At 41.2% G+C, this 21548-nt stretch overlaps 1 protein-coding gene across 1 annotated transcript in view; it reads left to right on the top strand.

The window, feature by feature from the left end:
• MRPS9 (mitochondrial ribosomal protein S9) overlaps positions 1 to 18752 on the top strand; it is a 63672-nt gene extending 44920 nt beyond the window's left edge. The window contains exons 6-11 of the mRNA XM_080813109.1: positions 8355 to 8440; positions 9277 to 9352; positions 11826 to 11991; positions 12920 to 13028; positions 16618 to 16787; positions 18469 to 18752. Of these exons, the coding sequence (XP_080669235.1) occupies positions 8355 to 8440; positions 9277 to 9352; positions 11826 to 11991; positions 12920 to 13028; positions 16618 to 16787; positions 18469 to 18560 (699 nt within the window). The 3' untranslated portion in view covers positions 18561 to 18752. The remainder of the gene's footprint in view (positions 1 to 8354; positions 8441 to 9276; positions 9353 to 11825; positions 11992 to 12919; positions 13029 to 16617; positions 16788 to 18468) is intronic.
• The last annotated feature ends 2796 nt before the right edge of the window (positions 18753 to 21548 follow it).

Here is a 21548-nt window from a genome sequence, read left to right as displayed (position 1 = left end):
ATCCCAGGCACACATTCACTCGGCTTTTTTAGAACTCTCTGGTGTTTATTTGTGCTCCACAAACCCAAAGGACAAAATCCCCACTTGTCAGGTACATTTATTTCTTGGGGAAAAAAAAGAAAACCTTCTTTTCGCTTTTTGTTGACCTTGGGCAAATGAGCTTCTTGCCCTGGCAGAAATGAAATGAATGATAAATGTAGAGTGTGTCTTTGCTGACTAATGGAGCTGCGGCTGGCTCTCCGCCGAGCCTCCCCCGCAGCCCGAGGCTGCCCGAGGACCCCTGCTGTTCATTTAAATAGGTATGTCAAATCTGCCTCCAAACGCCGCTGGTTTGATCTGTGGTAATATTTGTGAAGGTTCCATATGGACTTGAGCCCCCTGCAGTGCTAAGAAATAATGTACAACGCTTCATGGTGCAGACGCAAATTTTCTCTGAAAAGGGATGCAATGCTGCGTTTTAGCTGTCGGAGGGGATGATGGAGCTGACGCGCTAGGCCTGTCAACTTGTTACACGGATGGGTTGCACGCAGCGAAGCTGTGGAAAATCTGTGCCTTTTAACTTTTCTACTTAATCACGGTTGTAGCATTGCCTTTAGACTGTATGCTACATTAATTCTCTTCCTGCCTTCTGCCTTTCATCCCGCGTTTCACGGAAAAAAGTAAAGTATGCAGGTCTTGTAGGGGAGCCTTATCAAACAGCTGTCAGCTGACAAGCCATTTGCATTTGTTTGGGCTGAAACTGAGCAACCCAAGGGCAAGATATTTTGTTGCATTCCATCATAATGAAGAAATTACACATTGTAGAAGGGCTCTAACATCGATTTGGGTTGGTTTCTGTGTTTTAGGAAGGTACTGCTCAAGAAAGTGGTCGGTTTCACTACCGTAGTCTGACTGAAGACGTCAAATTACAACTGATTAATACAGGGTTTTCTTTCTTTTTTGTTCTGAGTAATACAGTTTCTGTTACGTAGAACTGAGTTCTTCAGGCTTTTCTGTTTTAGTTCAACTCCGTAATTTAGGTCTATTCATTGTGTCGGGTGTTTTGACTCCCCAAGCGGTGTGGGGCTCAGCATTTGTTGTATTGCTCATCAGAACAGTTTACATGTATGAATGACGGATCGTTTGGTTTAACCTGAGTGTTTTAATTCAGATCATTAATAAAACCTCGTGTTTCTAAACCAACTTTTTATGGAATCTTAAAGTAAATGTATGTGTGGAAAAAAAGGACAAATCCTTTCCTAAATCTGCATCCATCAGCTTCCTGTATGGCGGATGCTCTTAACAGCTGGGTCATGCCAGCCTCGTTTCCTGGATGGTGCAGGTGATCGCCCTCCTAGAGACCCTCTGCTACTCTGAAGCACTGTGACTAAATATCCACTGGTCACTTTACAGAAGTGGTTTTGTAGGGAAGTCAGGCATCAGGTATAAAGAAAAAAAGGATAAAACTTGAAACTGCTTCATGTGTTTGCTCGCTCCTTTGTTCTGCCTCCTCTTGGGGTGGGGGGGGTTCAGATGCTGTTCGATTCTGTGGGAGAGTGATCCCACTGCAGCAAGGAGTCGACCCCCAAAGACTGTAGCAGGCCTTAAACACTTGGAAGTGGATCTTTGCCGTTGCCATTTCTTTTGATACAGGTTCTTACCATGTGACACGGTAAAAAGACCCTAAGCCAAACTAGGTTTTCTCCTTAGCTAACTGTAATTTTGTGAGGCATGGCAGTCGTGGCCCAAGCTTTTTGACAAACAAACAAAAGACCTCACAGGTCTCAAATATGTGTGCAGTTCTGCCCAGGAGACCTTTCTGACATCAGTTAACCTTTTTGTCTTCTGTAATAATGCCAATTCCTCTTTTTGGTATTTGGTCACTGTTGGTGTAATAGGCTTATGTATTACCTCACAGCCACTAATATAAGAGAGTCCCTGTGTGGCTTACAGTTAAGGATAACCTCCAGTGCTTTAGTGAACACTGTTTCCAATTGGCCTGTCATCAGTCCATCCGGTCTTTGTGGAGAAGCAGGGAGGTTTTTGAGCGAAGATGAGGACGAGAAGAAAGAAGCAATTTATTGTTCCTGCCCAGATGTGAAGCGTGATAGGAAAGCGTGAAGTGGAGTGGAGGAAACGTGCTGATCCGTAGCGGTGTCAGCCTTTGTAAATGTGTTACTTTCCAGAGGTTGTTGCCCCCTTCCTTGGGACTGCCTTTCTCCTATGGATACAATATATTTCTTCAGGTTCCTGGGAAAGTCAATAAAAACCCACTTATTTTACACTGTAGTGAATGTGGGATGCATATGTAATGTAAAAAGTATAGGACAGAACAAACAAGTAGTGTCTTAAGGAGTAAAAAATAGTTGAAGTAAAAAGAAGTAAGAGACTTAAGGAGTTTCTCAAAAGGTCCTTGAGTACTGAAAAGGGAGCTCCACGCTTGATGGCATTGGCTCATCTGTCTTTTCTCACCCAAAATGGATGACTTTCCATTTCCTTAATGGCCATGTGACGAGTAGAACTTGTATACTTCTCAAACACGATTTAGAGTTTGAGTTTAGGGTTTCAGGAGCAGAAGGAAAGAACAGAGGGAGAAAAAGAGAAGTTTCCTGAAACAGCTGAGCCAAAGTGTAAAGGAAAGGGAAGACTTTTTAAAGAGGATAAAGGTATGTGTGCAGAAAAGAAAATGCTATGCCATGGCACAGCTGAGCTGTGAATAGCCTTGGTCTAGATGAGGGAGAAAGCCATGTGTGCACAGTCAAGGGACAGGGCCGAAGGGTGGTCTGTCTGCCCTTGGGGCCTGCCAGTCTGGCGGGGGCGGTGGGGGCGGGGGTGGCTCCCCTTGCCCACAGCAGCTGGAGCCTTTCCCAGCTGGCCACGCTGGTGGTAGAGAAAGTTTTACCCATGAGCGAGACATTTACAACCTGGACAACCATGGTTGAGTTTGGGTAGGGCCTTTACTTGTAGGAAAAATGTTAATTCAGGTTTACTCATTAATATATACACATTCTTGAAAAATTTTAAGTTCACTTACTATAAGTGAATTGAAAATTATTTAAAATTCATTATGGGAAGGGATTATTTGACTCTGAAGTGGAAACCCTTTGTAAAATGTGATTCATTTAGTCTGGGCTTGTCTACTGCAGCCTTTCCCAAAGTTTGCTAAGAAACACAGGTAATAAAATATTCTTCATGAAAAAGGTTCTGCCATGAAGTGAGTTTGGCAGTGCTGCCCCTTGAGTCCTGGGAAACTCCACCAGGAGCTACGGGATAGCATGATAAAGTCCGGCAGTAAAGAAGCCTGTTGCAGGGACGCCTGGGTGGCTCAGTTGGTTAAGCGGCTGCCTTCGGCTCAGGTCATGACCCAGCGTCCTGGAATCCAGTCCCACATTGGGCTCCTTGTTCTGCAGGGAGCCTACTTCTCCCTCTGCCACTCTGTCTGCGTGTGCTTTCTCTCTCTCTCTCTCTCTCTGACAAATAAATAAAATCTTTAAAAAAAAAAAAAAAAGCCTGTTGCAGTAACCCACTGCTGCTCAAACATTGGGTCACGGAACCCTTGCTGCCTGGAGCCCCTTTTAACATTCCATGAGGCCAGTGCTTGGAAAAGGCCGTACAGACATTGAAGAAATCAGTTATCAAATACCTTGGGCATTTGCTGACATTTCACACAAACTCCCTCACCCCAATTTCTATGATACGGTTGTGCATCTCATTTTGATGCAGTTTTTACTGCACCAGGAATTGAGCCTCTTAAATCTATAAACTTCATTTATATTTTAGGATTCACTTTACAGTAAACAATGGAATATTTTCAAAGGATTTCTGTAAATTGAAGGAATTACATGGCCACAGATGAAATCTGTTCCCAAAAAAGTTTGAAGTTAAGGAATAAGTAGATCATTATATATTATTTAAACTACTCTGCTGAAGTGAAAAGAAAAAGGTTAAAATTTGAAAGAAAACCAAGTAATTCTAATCCTGATAACTTATGCATAAATGGGATTCATTTGCCTTTTGAAAGAAGCCTGGCTTATTTAGAAATTCTCTGGTTTATTTTAAATGACTTAAGTAACTGTCTGTGTTCATAAAGCATGAGAACAGCAGCCCTAGAAGCGACTTCACTATGTGAAGATCCCAGACTTCAAGAAACAAAAGTCCTGGGGACTTAGTGCCACAGAACTCTTACGTAGTTTGCATTGTCTTTGTAACCTTGTGGTGAATATTTAAAACTTCTGATTTCGTGCCCTTATCTTTTAAAAATGGAGTTAAAACAGTGACCCTTCTCTAAATGAGGTATTATGAAATAACTCCTTAAAACTGCGCAGAGTTCTGATTTTTAAAAAGCTGCAGGGTGGGGGCGCCAGGGTGGATCAGTGGTTAAACGTCTGCCTTAGGCTCAGGTCATGATTCCAGGGTCCTGGGATCAAAACCCCACATCGGGCTCCCTGTCCCAAGGGAAGCCTGCTTCTCCCTCTCCCACTCCCCCTGTTTGTGTTTCCTCTCTTGCTGTCTCTCTCTGTCAAATAAATAAATAAAATCTTTAAAAAAAAAAAAAAAAGCTGCAGGGTGGTGCTGACATATTTCTGCCTGCTCTTTTAAGGCGATATATGCAGTGTATTGTATTCACAAAGTGATAGCAAGGGTGTGTGGTATGTCGCTTGAAACATTAGATAAATAGCAGTAACTGTAATAAGTGAATTCTGTATTATGTTTATTTCATTTTATTTCATTTATATGCCAGTAGCCAAAAAATTGGGATGATTGCTACTTAGGAAATCTGATTTTCTGTGAGTTGTTGTTTTTTTTTTTGGACAAACTCATATTTTAAGTCCTTTACTTTCTTCTTATTTAACTAGTATCTAAGAGGATAGTTACTGACAGTTTACTGTTGTATGTTTTGGGTATCATAATATAATAGACTTCTCCTATACCACCCCCACAAGAAATTTTATTTATTTACCCTTCCTAAAATTGGAATTTCTACATGATTAATATAGCCAAAACAGATTTGAGAAGGATACTAAAAAATCATATTGCTCATGCTCTTGGAAGGATTTCGTTTAAGCATCCCTTTTCTGCAACCTGAGCATCTGGTATTTTCAAATTAGGCACCTTCTAAATTTGACTCATACATTATGGAAATCTGATGACATGAGGGGTGGATAGGCTTGCTTTGATTTTATGAAATATTAATCATAGCTGTGATTAATGATTCAGCATTTCACATCTGGGTTATTCCTGTCATATTTGAAAATTATACTATTAAATACAGTATATAAACTTAGTATGGGTGGGGTCACACTAATTCTCTAGTGTCCTTTAAAAATTAAGTGGAAACTTAACAATATACTAGAAGCTACCAGTGATAATCTGTGATGCTGACAGTTCCTGACATATTTTATACCCTCTGGGATTTTTTGATGCAGGTTAGTACACATCTCTTCAGGGAGCTGAAGCTATAGACTCTACTTTCCAGAGAGCTGTTGTCTCTAACTAACCAAGATAGAATCTCTAGAGTGGTCTTCTTATATAGAAGAGAAAGAATAAATAGAAATGGTACACCAGTAAAAGTGTTTCCATTGTTAGACTCTTGAATGCCATCCCTACCCCCTGCTGTCATTTCTTGACCATTACCACGGGTCAGGCACTGCGCTAAATATTGATGCATGTTTTCCTACTTAAAGAAATGTATGGGGTGCCTTAATGAGAATTATGTAGTTCGATGGATTACAACCATCAAAGTGTAAGCATCTGCTGTAAATGAATAGAATTTACCATGTTTGAAATTTGACATGTACTGTTTTGGCTGGTTTTCTCATAATATACATTTTTTTCTGATTATTTCACTTGCACTATTTACAAATGATTATGGAGCTAAATATAACCATGGAAGGTAATAGCACAGTGAAAAATAATGTGAAGAAGAGCATGGACTTGAAGTTGGTCTAGAGTCATTGGAAAATGATGGTTAGATTAGCAGTCCACAAGTGACTGAAAATTTGATTATGAGGCAGGTTCATTATTATTATTATTTTCTAGTTGCCATAGTTATTCCAGAAATTAACAGCCTTACAAACTGGAGAAGGCATCTTATTACTGTTGTTGGTGTTCTCTTGGATTTGTTTTGTTTGTTTGTTTGTTTGTTTGGCTGGCTGGATTTGAAAGATACTACATCTCTGGCTTCCGTACCTTCAGAACGTCCAGACTCTGCAGCAGACCAGAGAGACCTACCTGTGCTGTTCCTTGCCCAGATCCCCAAGGTGTAGCAGTGTGGCTGGGCCTGGCCTGCCAACAGCCTGGGGCCAGGTGCACAGAGAGATGGGTGTGCGTGGTGTCTGTCTCCTTCTTGTGGGTTCTTGTTTCTTCCTTTATTTTACCTGGTCAGAGCGTTTGAGAATTCCTTTCTAGAAACAGGTGTACAGAAATTTTTCTGATACGGTATCCAGTTGGGGTCACAACCCAGTACCTTAGCTTTCTAAAATGAGTTAAAAGTCAAATGAGACTTACCAATTCTTGGGAGATAAATTACACAACCAGTCAAATGAGGCTTACCAATTCTTTGGAGATAAATTGTAGAGTTTTAAGTTGAGTAGCAGGTATACATATTACATGTGGATGGTTCACATTCATTTTTGCTTTCTTGGGGGTAGACCGTTGTAGTTCTGTTGCCACAGGCAATGGATTTGTACTATGGATATAGCTGTAGAGATTGTTTCACTTAATAATGGACAAGAGAATAGAATTAACTGAATTTTCCCCTTTGTTATATTATGTTGTACTAGACTCTTGGTACTTCTGGTGTTTAGATCCAAATGTCAGTGTATGTAAGTTGGGGTCATTAAAACAGATCAATGGGCCCCACCCCAGAGGTTCCTCATCTAAAAGTCTGGGTTGGGGCCTGAGAAATTACAGTTCTAACCAGTTCTACACTTGTGCTGCTGCTGCTTCCCTGGGAACTGACCTTTGCAGTTACCGAACTGGTGATGGTTTCACTTTGTTTGAGATCCCCATGTATGCCGTTAATGTACGCATGCTCGTACAGACAGAGACCTGTGCGAAGAGACACTTTGCATTTTCTTAGAACAAACTTCGTGAGCAACCTTGTGATATATACGGCAGCTTAATCAGAGCCCACAAGAAGTTGCCCTTCCAAAATCTGAAATTATTAAGACTGGGGTATGGATTGACGTGTCTACAGTAACAGGTGTGTCTTCATTATTGGGCAGTAGCTGGTGATATTGGAAGGTAACATGATCAGCAAGGGAAAAAATGTCATTTATATAATCTCTGGCTCATCCTTTGAAAATGTCTACTCATTTTAGGTATCAGTGTGGTAGATTATGTTAAATCGTAAGTGAATACACACACGTTGCATGTGAGTCCTCAGTGAACACTTGTTCAGTCAAAAAACTGGGAGACAACTTGCATGATTCTACTTTTGTAAACTGATTTCCTGGAAAATGTATTTTATTGATACTGTTCATTGCCAGATTATTGCATTTTACAAGTTCTAACAAAATGGCAGTTTCCCCCCGTTTATATTACAATTTAACAAATGACATACATTTACAGACTTTGTTGGGAAGTAAATTAATGGAAAGAAATCAAATAATAAAACAAATATAATAGAAAACTTTTTAAGATCTAGACTAACATGGTGAGGACTTAAATATTATATAAATATTGAATATTAGATAAGTAGTTCAGCTGTAAATACCATAACTTTGCTGGTTAATTCCCTGAATTTAAAGTGCATATTACTATATAAATTGTGATTTTTTTTAAAACAGGACAATTTTTGGTCCTGTTTGTGGAACTTAATGAAAAATAGTTTGTAGCTTTCTTTTGTGTTTACCAACCTCACTGGAGTTTATTTGTTTTTTGTTTTTTGGGTTTTTTTTAAAGATTTTTATTTATTTATTTGACAGATAGAGATCACAAGTAGGCAGAGAGAGAGAGAGAGGAGGAAGCAGTCTCCCTGCTAAGCAGAGAGCCGGATGCGGGGCTCGATCCCAGGACCCTGAGATCATGACCTGAGCTGAAGGCAGAGGCTTTAACCCACTGAGCCACCCAGGCACCCCACTGGAGTTTTTTTTTAATGGAGTTCTTTATAGAGTAAATTTCTTAGAGAATTATTTAAAAATCGGTTAATGTATGCTACTGTGTATTATACTAAATTCTCATTGAAATTACACCACTGTCCTTTAGTTTGAGAAACAGTATAATTAAAAAGTATTTTCAGTATTATTTGCTGTGCAGCCAGATTCTGTGAGGAGGTCCCTTCTGAACTGAGGAATGCTCACAGGGAAAATATGAAGTAGAAGTCATAATGTACCATAGCTCTTATTTTAGCGCATGTATTTTATTTGCCACAGGAAGCATATGGGAAGCTACTAGAAGCAGAAAAACGTCAGAATCAGTTGCAAGCCAAAGGTCTATTTTCAGAAAAAACTGAAACCAAGTAAGTTCTTCTCTTGCATTATAAGACATGAAAATTTTGAATGAAAAACATGCCACTTGTCATTGGTGGTGTTTAGGCACACTTAAAGCTTACAAGTGTGTTCCCTGTTTCAGCATTGATCATTAAAGTTAGGGGTCAAAAGAGTTTTTTGTGAGTTTTTGGGAGGAAGTAGATGTTACTGCTGTTATTTTTATCTTCATTCCAGATTTATGTATTAAATGGCACTTATATTTGAAGATGAGGTCCTCGGAATTTTTGTTTATATAGCTGTATATTTACTAAAATGCCAAAAACGAGGCCTATAAATGTTAAGATTTGGACTTCCATTGGACAGACAAGGATATGATAGATCTGTGAGCCCAGTGATTCTGGGCTGCTGCTCCACTACTACTTCTTATGCAGAAGACACAAGTCTTCGAGAATCCCTTTTCAAAATTGTACACACCACCGCTAGCTCTTTACTTGGACTTGATGATTACTTTAGTCCACAGGCAGGCCAACTCTGTGTCCATTGCTTTTCCTTTGAGGTAAATAATGAAAAATAAGTGCAGTGTTAATTTTTAAGAAACCTGGTAGCTTGGTGTATCAGATGAGTTCCACAAGAGCATGTTTAAGTCCTCCAGCAAAACATTTGCTAGACGGGGTGTCTTTTCTAAAGTAGAGTGAGGGAATGAAATAACACTTCTCAAAAATAGTTTACTTGGGTGAAATTTTAATGCTCTGGAATACAAAAATTTGTTTCCCAATCAAGAATTGCTACTACATGTGGGATCTTTTGTGATAGAACTCTAATTGCATGGTTAATTTAAAAGAGAATATATGTGATATTTTAACAGAGACCTGATTGGCAGCAGATGGCTGATTAAGGAGGAACTAGAAGAAATGTTAGTGGAAAAACTGTCAGATCAAGATGTGAGTAATTAATCTTTTAAATTTAAGGGGACCTTGTTCCGTAAGAATGTAGACAATTGCTGTATTTAGGATCTCACAGCAATGTTTCTCAGGGGCAGGTGTTCGTTAAGACAGTTCCCTTTCTGAAACATATTTATAGTCATTTTCTGCCATGGGGCCTTATTGCGGTCAGGAAGGTGACATGCCTGCTGTCCAGATCCTCTTATCCACAAGTGCCCTTTGCAGTCCTCTGCCAGCGGTTCTTGGGAAGCGTGGCAGGTGTCATTTTTCATCTCCTTCAGTAAAGCAGAGAGCTAATTTTACAAGCTAATAATGACAAGTGTAAGGAGTTATCACAGGTTAAGAAGAAAAAGGAGGGAGCACATGGTTGCCTTTGTGCAATTTGCCGCTCCCTGGCCTATTTGTGTGCAGTTTCTAGAAGGGCGGTATTTTTCATCTTGGACTCTGCGAAACCACCTATGTCAGAATCACTTAAATGCAACCAGAAAACTGATTAGAAAATGCAGTTTCCTAAGATTCAGCCCTCGCTCAGAATTTCCAGGGGTGTCACCCAGGAATTCATATTTTTAACCAGCTCCCTGGGTGAGTCTTCTACCCTATAAAGTTTGGGCTTTAGGTTTTAATTGGAGTGCTCTTTTGCTAAGTGCTCTAATATGTGCCAGTATTATCTGAGGAAATTTGATGGTTTTAAATATGTTGATATTCTAAATTTAGATTATTTGTAGAAGATTTGAGTGTAAGTTTCACAAATTGTTCCAAGAAGGGTTTTTCCTTCCATGGCACTGGCTAACATTGTTAGTACCTTGCCACCCATGTTGATTCTAAGTCGTGTACTTAAATTGCTCTTTTTCTCTTTTAACATATTGGAGAAATTAATGATTTGGAAACGTTGCAATTTGCTTAACAAGGTGTCAGGCATTTGGTGAGTGGTAGATCTGGAGTTAATTTCTAATATCCTAACTGCCAAGTCACTATTGCTGCATTTGGATCTAACTGAAAAATCTCTCTTTGCTTCTTCATTAAATGTATCATTTCATTGTTTCCTGTGTTTTTTGGCTGCTTTGATTTTTTTTTTTTTTTTAATAATACAAGTTTGGCTTTTCTTTTTTGGTTTTGTTTTTCCATTTTGAAAACATCCCAAGGACTTTTTTCAGAGGTGTGCACTTGGGAAGACAAAACAAATATATGCATTTTCTGTACATACACGTAATGATATGTATATCTCTTATGCATAGATAGTAGATGCGTAGATGATAGTCTGCTATACTTTGGGGGTACTGGATAGCAGAAGAAATCCTGAAGCTGCTGGCTGGTATCAAGATGAGGAAGGTAGGGACTTCTTAAACCTTACCCCCAGCACATCAGAAAGGCCGTGCCGGACTCGTAGCTACTCCTCTGTATGTTCATGGTAGTGTGCAGTAGAATTGAGAGAACCGCTGAGAGCAGAGGGCACAGGCCTGGAAATGGAGGGAAAGAACAGAGCTGTGTCAGTCCAGGTACTGCAGGTGGCGAAGTCTGTCACCCTTACCTAGAAAATTCCCCTCTTTTTTATTGTGACAGCATAGGAAACAGTAATTGAAAGAGTCTTTTTAAACTTACTGTTGAGATTTCTCCACATTTCAGATTATTAATGGCAGATGTTCACGATAAAGTCAGAGGCGACAGAGGCGTATGATTTTTAGGGTTGACAAACACAAATAAGGTTATCAAAAATTGGGTCTCACACTCAACATTAACTAAGGATCTCGAGTATTAGTTGTCTCCTTCTGCATAAACACTTTAGAATGATTACTCTGGCGTCAATTTTAAGGGGTTAATACCAAGTTGTTTACTTTCTAATCACATGTTCAAGAACTATTAAAAAAAACGCAGAGAGTAGCAGCGATAATTTATTTCAAGAGGTTGCCCTTTAAGTCAAGTATCTCTTGAATTTTTAAATAGCTTGATTGTTCGGTTTTAAAGGAAATCATAAACATTAAAGTAACACAGCTTGAACAGCTAAAGATATATTTGCCAAATGTATTATGAAATATAATTTAAGAGGTGCATTTTCTTGAAATCAAACTCTCCCCATTTTACTATACATAACTTAACTGGAAATTATTTTTAAACCTCCTCTTGATCCGGCTAATAAAAGAGTAGAAATTACACTTGAAGATCATCTAAATATTTTTTGAAAATGAATTTAAACCTCAATTTCATGTAATTATAATACAGAGAAACTGATTTTTCTTTGCTTGGTAAGTCTCTTTTGTTTCTCAAAAGAAAAGATTGGGCACTGAGGGCTACACAGGGGAGGCGCGGCGTCTGCATGCTGTGTTTTAAAAGCAGCATGAAGGTGCAGGAGTGTCATCCTGTCAAAATTCATCAGGAAAAGCAACATTGGAAAGATCAGGTATACAAAAATAGAAAAAATTTAGCAAATGCAATTACACTTGCATCTTCTAATGAATTTTGATTTTATTGTCTGCAGTATGCACAGTTCATTCGGCTGCTAGAAAGGTTATTGACACTGCACTGTGGTGCCGAAGAAGAATTTGTACAGAGATTCCGTAGGAGTGTAACTATTCAATCAAAAAAACACCTGATTGAACCTGTGCAGTATGACGAGCAAGGAATGGCCTTCAGCACCAGCGAAGGTAATGACATTCCGTGGGGAGAAAATAAATTTCGTGAAAACTGAGAAACAACAATTATTTTTACTTGCTATTGCTCCCTGGTATTCAGTTGATTCATTTGGGTTTTTTTGGTTTTTTATTTTTGCTACTCTATGTTGGATATTCTAATTTTTAAGACTGTTGAAGTTTCAAAAATCTGAACCTTCTCATGTCCCAAGAAAAAATGTGGATGCATACCTACCCCATCATGTTAACACTTTTTATTTTTATAGATTTTTGTGAAATCTTTTTATTTTCACATTTTCAACTGGCAGAAACAAAAACTGTTTGTAGTAAAGGTTTCCCCTATAAAATGCTCAGGGAACCTGCTTATCAGATACCAAAACTATGAAACGTGAAAACTTGAGGCCCGCAACCTCACGTGTTCCTTGAAGCCACGCAGACATTCATTCTGATGCAGCTCTTAAGGCCTGACCTAGTAAATGATAAACCTTCAACTTTTCCTTTGACACTTCAAAGAAATGGGACCTTTCCTGGGGATTCTTTTCATTTTTACCAATTATATTGTATCATACTACTCATATTTTTTTAAGTTCTATGATTAGATATATCCTTATTATCAAAGAAGACCACCATAAATTGGTTGTTTTTCTAAAGTAAGGTTAATAAATATGAATTACTTCATCGCTTGTTGAAACTAATTTTAAATGATTGTGGTGTTCCTAAAATAGAGTTGAGGAACAAAATTACCCCATAGTAAACTCTGTTACATTGATTATGGTGTAGTTTGCCTGTTTTATTTTTGTTTGACTTGTAATACTCGTAGAACTTTCCTACGTACAGTGTAATAGTATATTGTCCTTCTGGGAAGAAAATCTAATGTCGTTTTGCCTATCTCAGAACATTCGCCTTGAAGATTTTTACTAATAGAAATTTTATATTTACAAAGGTAAAAGAAAGAGCGCAAGAGCAGAAGCAGTTGTTTATGAGCATGGAAGTGGAAGAATAAAAGTAAATGGAATCGATTACCTGCTTTACTTTCCAGTGACACAAGACAGGTTTGTTTCTCGTTTTGCGTTTGCGTTTTGTCTTTATATTTATTAAAAAGGCTTGTGATTTTCTGATTACATATGTCTGGATGATGTAATTAATTTAAATCAAACTAGCTAGAGGGAAGCTGTCACTATCTTTTTTATGCCATTTTCCAGATTTTGAAAAAGCCTCTGTAGAATTCCTCATTAATTGAATCTTCCTGTCTCCATCAGATTCTACTGGAAGTTGAGTATTTTAGATGTATCTTTTTTTCTTAAATGCAGACTGAGCCAAAATGAGAGAAGAGTCGAGTCCCACCTTCTGTTTCCCTAGCTGGGGGGCATATGTGCTCAAAGCAACACAAACCAACCTTGGCCCTTAACAGCATAAATACCAGAAAAAATCTGCTTTATCACTCTGAATTTTTTTCCGACTCAGAGGAAACTGATTACATATTGAGCAAGCAAAGAAACCTGACGTTGATGTGTTAAAATAAGAGCTCATCAGGCTTTGCTTTAGTTCCCCGTGCCAAATATGGCAGTTTTATTTTTTGAGCTTTGTATCCCATGGAGAAATAGACATTAATCATAAATAAGTATTACAATTCATGTCCTCTAAATATGCTCATCTTAGAACTCTGTGAATAACTATTTAAAGGCCTCTTTTGGAGATGGTTATTATTTTTCTAGTAGTTAGTGTCATTATCCACAAGTAACACAAGTTCTGCATGATTAGGCCCACCTCCATAATCTTCCTGTTTCCTGAATGTGTAGTGCACTATTTAGGGTGAAAATGGGCAAAAGCTCTGCTGATCCCAGTGCTTATGTAAGGAAAAGAGGACGCTGTTAATGTCGTGTAAGTTTCTGGACTGAATAATGACTTTGGGAAATGTATGTTTATTTCATTGGTATGTGTGTCTGTGTTGAGGAGTAACCCACTCTAACTCCATTCAAATGAAGTAGACTAATTCTGCCATCCTTCTCACAGGGAGATGGGTAGAGGAAGCTCTTCTTTCCCTTAAAAGCCAGAGAGAGGCCCAGAATGTCAGCACAGGAAACTGCTTGGAGAAATGGCATTCGACCAGTTAGTTTGCTTTCAGATATAACTCCTGATGATTTAACCATAACAAATCTCATTTACGGCTTGATCTCATCATTCAGTGGTATCCTTAGAACTTATTTTCCAGTTTGAATTGAGCAGGCATTTATTGAGGACTGTTGGTGTATAGCGTCTTGTTCTGGGCATCGTGAAGACAGAGCTATTTAGGATATGATATCTATCATCAAGAGACTTCCTCTCTGACTGGGAAGCCTAAGTCAAGAGTCTTGGCAGAAATGGGCACCAGGACCGTCTCATCATGTTAAAGTGGTTGTAGGGATTGGGCATGGCTACAGGTGATCTCGCTTCTAGTTCTGTCTCCTAGTGCAGGAGAGCTGGACTTGATCTCTCCAGTGCTCACCTGTAAGTCGGCTGCATGACTAGCTGTCTTTGCAGAGTCCTTTCTTCAGGCTCTTTGCACAAACAGATCATTGGGAATGAACGTTGACTGTGTTGCCTTCCCAGTGTTATCAGAAAATTGTTGTTCGTTTATTCCTTCCTTCGTTTATACAACAGACATTTATTACTAAGGGCCCAGTACTGTGGAATACAAAGATTAATAACCCTTCTGATTTGGAAAGGCCTTTGCTCTGTCACCCAACCACTAACGCAACTCTTGATCATCTGTCCCAAAGAAATACGTTCCTCACACAGCACTAGCCATGTAATAAGGGAGATAAGGTTAGCATTCTCAGCAATTGAAGAAAAATCAAAAAGATCATGCATTTGTACATATGCTGAATTACAGGCTTTTGAATTGGTGCCATAAGGAGTTGTGTTCAGAGTGGATAGAAATGAGATTGTTTTATTTTATTTTTTCAAAATAACTTTGAGTAGATAATAAAGAACAAAATAGATCTGATTCTTTAAACTCAGGATTCCATTGGAGATGCCCAAGAGCAGAGGAAGACTGTTTTTGCACAGATTTGTTTGCAGTCCAGATTAGTTAAATCAATAGCTATATACAGTCATCTTCAATTGTTACCCTTTGGATCACACTTACATATAAATTAAGTTTTCTTCCTCAGTGTGCACCGACTTCCCAACTGTCCAGACCCTTCTGGGTGGTCTGTCTTACCTTGACCCCTGGCTCAGTCACTCTAGTGTATCTGGAGTAGATTAGAGAATGTGTTTTTTCTGAATTTGTCACTATTTCTTTACATAAGCATTTATTAGGGAATCTTAGAATTTTAGGAATTAACACAGGTAAGTGTTTAAGCTCCCAAACAAGTGGGTGACCAGAGCTGCTCAGTAATGTCACTTACATCACTAACCATTTACTTGTGTCAGGCAACCCAGAAACCCCCACACACTCGTCCACATGGCAATCCCATAGATTCCGTCTTGGCCTGTCTTGCCCTGCTGGAAAAGTGGAATGGTGGAATTACTTTATCAGTCTCTAAATTTTCTTTAGTTATTGTGATTATATGGCTATTACTTAGAACAGTACTGTTTTTTATAAGATTCCTATTTTTGATTTGGTTTGCTTTATTCAAAAGAAACAGTGTGGATTTATGTAGTTTCGGGCCCTTGTTTGTTGTCGTTTCATCCCTGTTGAAACAGCATCCCTGTTGCACATTCTCATTAACCGTGGAAGGTCTTGTTCAAAGAGAAGCTTCCGTCCATCTGTAGCTTAAGGAGTAACACTTGAATGTCCTGTCCGTATCTGTCTTTCAGCATCACTGTGGTATAATAAGTTTTATTCAGGGCCTAGAAAGCTACACTGTCGGAAAAAGCAAGTCAGTGCACAACGAATTGGCTTTTCCTAAATCTTCAGTAGAGATATTAGGGCAAAATAGCAAGATCAACGTACGTGACAGAGACAGTGGTGACTGGACCTAGGATATAAATAGTGTTCAACAGACACTTGCTGGTTGAGCAAGAGAAGGTCTGGGGCCATGTTCTGTCTGAATTCCACTGTCTACTCCTGGGGTGCCCACGGGGCCCAGCCAGGCACAGACTGCCGAGGGCAGCGGACTGGCTGGCACTGTGCACTGTGTCGCCTGGCCCCTGCCACTTCAGGAACCAGTCATAGGAAGAGGTGTTTTGGGGGTGGGGAGGGGGAGGAGTTGAATGTAGTTCTAGTAACTGCACAAAGCACGTCAGGATGAGCGTCCTACATCACACAGGTATGTAATGGGACAGTTGGTTTAGTGACTCTAACTGGCATTTGATAACTGATCACTGAATCCAGGGAGATGCTGCTGATTAGTGGAATTTCCCAGCTCTGAGACTTCTTTACAAGGTTATTTTCAAGCTTTGCAAGGTTCTCATGAGAGAAAAGGGTTCAACTGTGAGAGGGTGTGTATTGCTCTATCCAGGAAGAAGAAGAAGAAGAAACGTGGCTGTGTGCAGAGCTTTCTTGACGTCAGAAACACCAGGAGGTGTTCCTGTTATGGGTGACTGAAGCAGGCACACCTGTGTGCCCGATACGCTTTCTGTGAATGTTGACAATACAAACAGCGTAGAACACAACTATCTCGATAGTGAGCTGCCTTTGCTTGCGATATGTTCCAGAGAACAGTTGATGTTCCCCTTCCACTTCCTCGACCGACTTGGAAAACACGACACGACCTGCACGGTCTCGGGCGGTGGGCGGTCATCCCAGGCTGGAGCCATACGCCTGGCGGTGGCCAGAGCCTTGTGCAGTTTTGTCACCGAGGAAGAGGTCGAGTGGATGAGACAAGGTAGGAGCTGTGGAGGGGGTGGTGGTCTCTACCCTGTCTGGGAGTGCTCGCTGGCTCCCGCACCAGTTCCCTGAAGTCAGAAAAGATTCCATTAACTACACAGGCCTGCCATTGGCTGGCTTCCCTTCTCTATGCTCCAGAACGGTACCCGCGCTTTTCAGTGCTGGTTTCTGTGAGGTGAATTTGAATTAGGAAAAGAAACAGAGCCCTCCCAGCATCAGGGAAGCTTTCCTTTGGCCTCGAGGGCCTAACCACTGAGCCAGGGTCAGAGCACCGCTCTGTGGTGACGGATAACAGACGGGTCAGTGACTGTTTTTGTTTCATCACAGAACTTGTGTTAGATGTGATGATGAAGCCCATACTGTAGCTTTCCAACATTATTGGAGATTTCCATTTTTCCACTGTGATGTGACTTTGAGTACTGGGCAACTCTGTCACCTCGCCACGAATACAAGCGTCCGCGGCATGGGAAAGGACAGGCCATCAGTTCGCTTGCTCGTTAGGGCGCTGCTTTCAACACTTCTGGTGAAGCCTGTCTTCGGACCATTGGCCAAGGGGAGAGAACACTGGGGGCGCTACTAACCGGCTGTGTGGCCCGGGCGAGTCACCAAGCCACTGGGCCCTGCAGCGCCTCTCTGGGCAAGGAAGAAGGCCTGTCTCCTCCCACGTGAGCCGCTGCACTGAAGAGAGGCGCCACTTCCAGCTTAGGCAGCTTGACTCCTTAAGTCTCTAAAAATCCATTCGCTTATAAACAATTCGCCATTTTGTAGGATTCATGTCTGGTCATTCTAATAACTTGTAGGACCTTATTTCATAATTCTGCCACTTTGACCTAGTGGGCATACTGAAAAGTAATAAAGCATTATTACAATTCAGACTGGAATTTAGAAAAGTCTTGTCTGCATTTTGTCCAAAATATTTATTCTGTGCCCTTTTAAAGACAAGTAAATGCAAAAACTTAGGGGTATATAACAAGTGGTTGAAGTTTGCCTTTGCTTTCCGCCCATTCAAGTACTCCTAATAAGATACCCACAGCTTGTCTACAGGGAGAAGAAGTGCTAGTGTCAAGAGTAAAAAAAGACAAGGAAAACTGTGGTCTGTTTACATATTTATCAATGCATCGTAAGAGCTTTCTCATCACTGCTAGTCTTGAAATCTGTGGTTCTAGTCACCGCAGGGGCCTGTTATTCGGGGCATCTGCTGAGAGAAACTCATCACTTGCCTGGAAATCATATTCACTCTTTATGGTTAGGAGAGTGAACGCTTCCAGAAGTTTGTAAGTCATACTGTATACGTATGTTTGTATATTCATGTTCTTAAGTCTACAGTGTCCATCTACTTCCTCTTACTTTGCTGTGTAGTGTCTTTTTCTGCTTCTGGTCTCTGTTAGAACTTTCACATCAGTAATAAGCAGGCAGCATCAGTGCAGTCACAGTAAAGAGTGACCACGCACCCAAGAGCAGAATTATCTTTAGTCGAACAGGCTTAAAAACCTACAAGGAACCATAGGCCTCCTAGGAGAAGAACAGACTCAAATGGGGGAACCGTCCTAAAAGAGTGAGAGCAAACTGCTGTCATGATGCTTACACCGGGCTGGTAAATCATTACAGGTCTGCTTGCTTTCCTGCTAGGCAGCGTGCATTTTCCATGGTTCATAAAGACTTCTCTTTCTACACCGCAGCTGGACTGCTGACTGCCGATCCACGCGTCAGAGAACGGAAGAAGCCAGGCCAAGAGGGAGCCCGCAGAAAGTTTACCTGGAAGAAGCGCTAAGTGTTCTTTCACAGGCGAGGAGAGGAAACACCGTGTATATGTGCCTGGCATGCGGCAGACATACAATAAATATTTGCTGGCCGGTATGAGGGCAACACTATCAGGCATTTGAGTTGGGAGAGGATTTATTTTTAAATGCTACTTTGTAAAGGTTACCTTGTAAACATAATTTTTAAAAAATATTTAACTTCATTCTGCTGCTTTATTTTTTAAACTTTCTCAGAAGGTAGTTTTAGAAGCATGATTCATAGAATCTTGGCATATTAGATCTGAAAGGAACATTCAACAGCATCTAGTCAACTGAGTAACCTCAGTTTGCAGACGAGAAGGCCCAGCCTCCAAAACGAAGGGACCTGAGAGCTTCATTGCGAATTTAATGAGAGAACTCATTTCTCCTGATTCTCTTATTTTCCCATATAGCCATTGTTACAACATGAGAGGCAAGAATGCTTGTTGAGAATGAAGTCAATTGTGGGAGTCTTTGTCAGGAGCCAGAGAGGGCTGAGCTGCCAAGTGTCCCAAGGAGCAGACTCAGACAATAGGCCAGTTCTCCCCTCAGGCCCTGGCAGCCACCGCTCTACTATCTGTAGGAATTCAGCTCTAAGAGGCTACATAGAAGCAATGTCGTGTGGTATTGCCTTCTCCAGCTTATTTCCCTGAACACAGTGCCCTCCAGGTTGGGTACAGGCTTTCAGCTAGAAGATGACGTAGTTCAGAGGATCTAAGGTGGTGATTATGGTTGATGATTCTGTATTCTATAATGGACATTTGCTTAGTAGATCTGAAGCATTGTCACCAAAAAAAAAAAAAAAAAAAGTGTTGGGGGGTAACTAGGAGGTGATGGGTGAGTTAATTAACTGGATGGTAGGAACCTTTCACAACCCGTGTATACGTACAGTAGTCCCCCCCCCCCATCCACAGGTATACATTCCAAGGCCCCCAGTGGACTCCTGAAACCACAGATAGTACTGAACCTGATATAGGACAGGTTTTCTTTTTCTATCCATGGATAGCTATGATTAAGTTTAATTTATAAATTAGGCATAGTAAGAGATTAACAACAATAATTGTAATCAAATAGAATAGTTGTAACAGTATACTGTAATAAAAGTTATGTGAATGTGGTAGCTCTCAGAATACCCTGTTGTGCTGTATTCACCCTCCTCCTGGTGTGAGATGGTGAACTGCCCACAGGGAGGAGGTGAGGTGAGGGGAAGGACGTGAGCACTGGAGCACAGCATTAGGCCACTCCCGACCCTCTGACTATCCAGCAGGAGGAGGAGCATTTGCTTGCAGACTCTAGTTGACCTTGGGTATCTGAAAGCACAGATGGACCGGTGTGGAGTGGGGGGGACTACTGTAGATCAGATCATCACATTGTACATTTTAAATACATTACAACTTTTGTCACTTCTTCCTCAGTAAAGCTGGAAAGATAAGCCAAGTGAAATTAACAGTGAAGTCTGTACCAGCTTCTTGCTGTAGCGTAAGCAAGACGCCGAACCCGGGGGAGCGCTCCCCCAGCCCATGGAGGGCTCAGCATAGGTGCCTGTGGAAGGAGATGTGGAGGCTCTGAAGAAAGGTGGGTAGGCCAGGAATTCAGAGGCGAAACAGCAAGGGGGGGAACCAGGTGCCGAGTCCTAGACTGCAGGTCGCCCAGAGACTGCCACACACTGGCTGTTTGCAGGGCAGGGGTGGGGAGGGCTGCGTCCTTGGGGTAGGCTCTGTGATCGCCTGCATTGGGTCGGAAAGACCACAGACAGGTGTCTGGCCCATAGCTGGACTCCTCAGTCAGAGCTAAGTATTAAATTGAAGAGTTTGTTACAGGGTTTCTAAAGTTAGTTAATATAAGAAACTTAGATTTTAACTTTATTTTAATTTTGCAGTAGGTTTTTTTGGGGGGGGAAGGTCATTGGTGACAGGTGCCTTAAATCCATTTTAATACAGTTTTAATAAAAACAATACTTCAAAAATTAGACCCTTGATACTCAGTTGTCCTTTCTCTAGGGAGTTATCTAGTACTGATTTCTTGGTAAGTTTGTTTTTTAAAAAATTTAGGCTCAGTTCTAAAATGTGTACATACACTGGAAATCCTTACACCATACAGTAACCCAAGGAGAACAAGGGCGTATGTACCCCCGCATTGTACCCAGTGCATTGTTCATCTCGGACGGAGTTGTAGAGAACACGCTCAGGTTCTCTCTGCCGCAGTCATTCTCTTGTGGAGTTGTGGCAGGTTCTGTTCCGCCTCCGTCAGAGCGTGCTTTCTGTCACCTCGATGAGCGGGAACTGACGAGCAGTCCTGCCGTGTGGCACGGGTCCACTGAGGTCTCGGTGAGCACCTGCCATGCTCTTGCTGACTCGGACAGGACAGACCCAGTGCACCGGCCGGCACTTCTCGTGGAGGAGACATCTGGGGGTTGGGGGAGACCAGGGTGCTGGTGCGGGGAAGCCAGGAACAGAGCCACGGGCCAGGGCCCTAGAGGACAGGAGACTTGGCTGAGACAGGAGCAAGGGCAGGTGGCAGCAGTGCAGACCCCAGCAGTAGAAGGACAGGCGGAAAGCAAGTCCACGGGTGTTCAGGGTGGGGGAGGGGGACAGCAGGCAGGGGTGCTGCTGCTGGGGAGGGTACTATGCAGGTTTGCGGCAGCCTATGACGTCACAGAGTGGTGTCTGCGTTTGCTGCCCACGGGGCATGCCTGAGCCTGGTTTCTCTCCTTCAAGGAAATAGCCATGAAGATTGAAATTAGAACAATGATTTCAAACTGTAAGCAACATGACTCTGAAATATTTTAGCTATTAGGTAAGATTGTAGCACATAGTACAGTTGACCTTTTTTTTTAAGATTTATTTATATGACAGACAGAGATCACAAATAGGCAGAGAGGCAGGCAAAGAGAGAGAAGAGGAAGCAGGCTCCCTGCTGAGCAGAGAACCTGATGTGAGGCTCGATCCCAGGACCCTGGGATCATGACCAGAGCCGAAGGC

This window comes from Martes martes (assembly GCF_963455335.1).
Source record: "Martes martes genome assembly, chromosome: 9".
In the NCBI taxonomy this organism is placed as follows: Eukaryota; Metazoa; Chordata; class Mammalia; order Carnivora; family Mustelidae; genus Martes; species Martes martes.
Note: the sequence above shows the minus strand (reverse complement) of the source record. Positions and strands in the feature narration are given on the sequence as shown.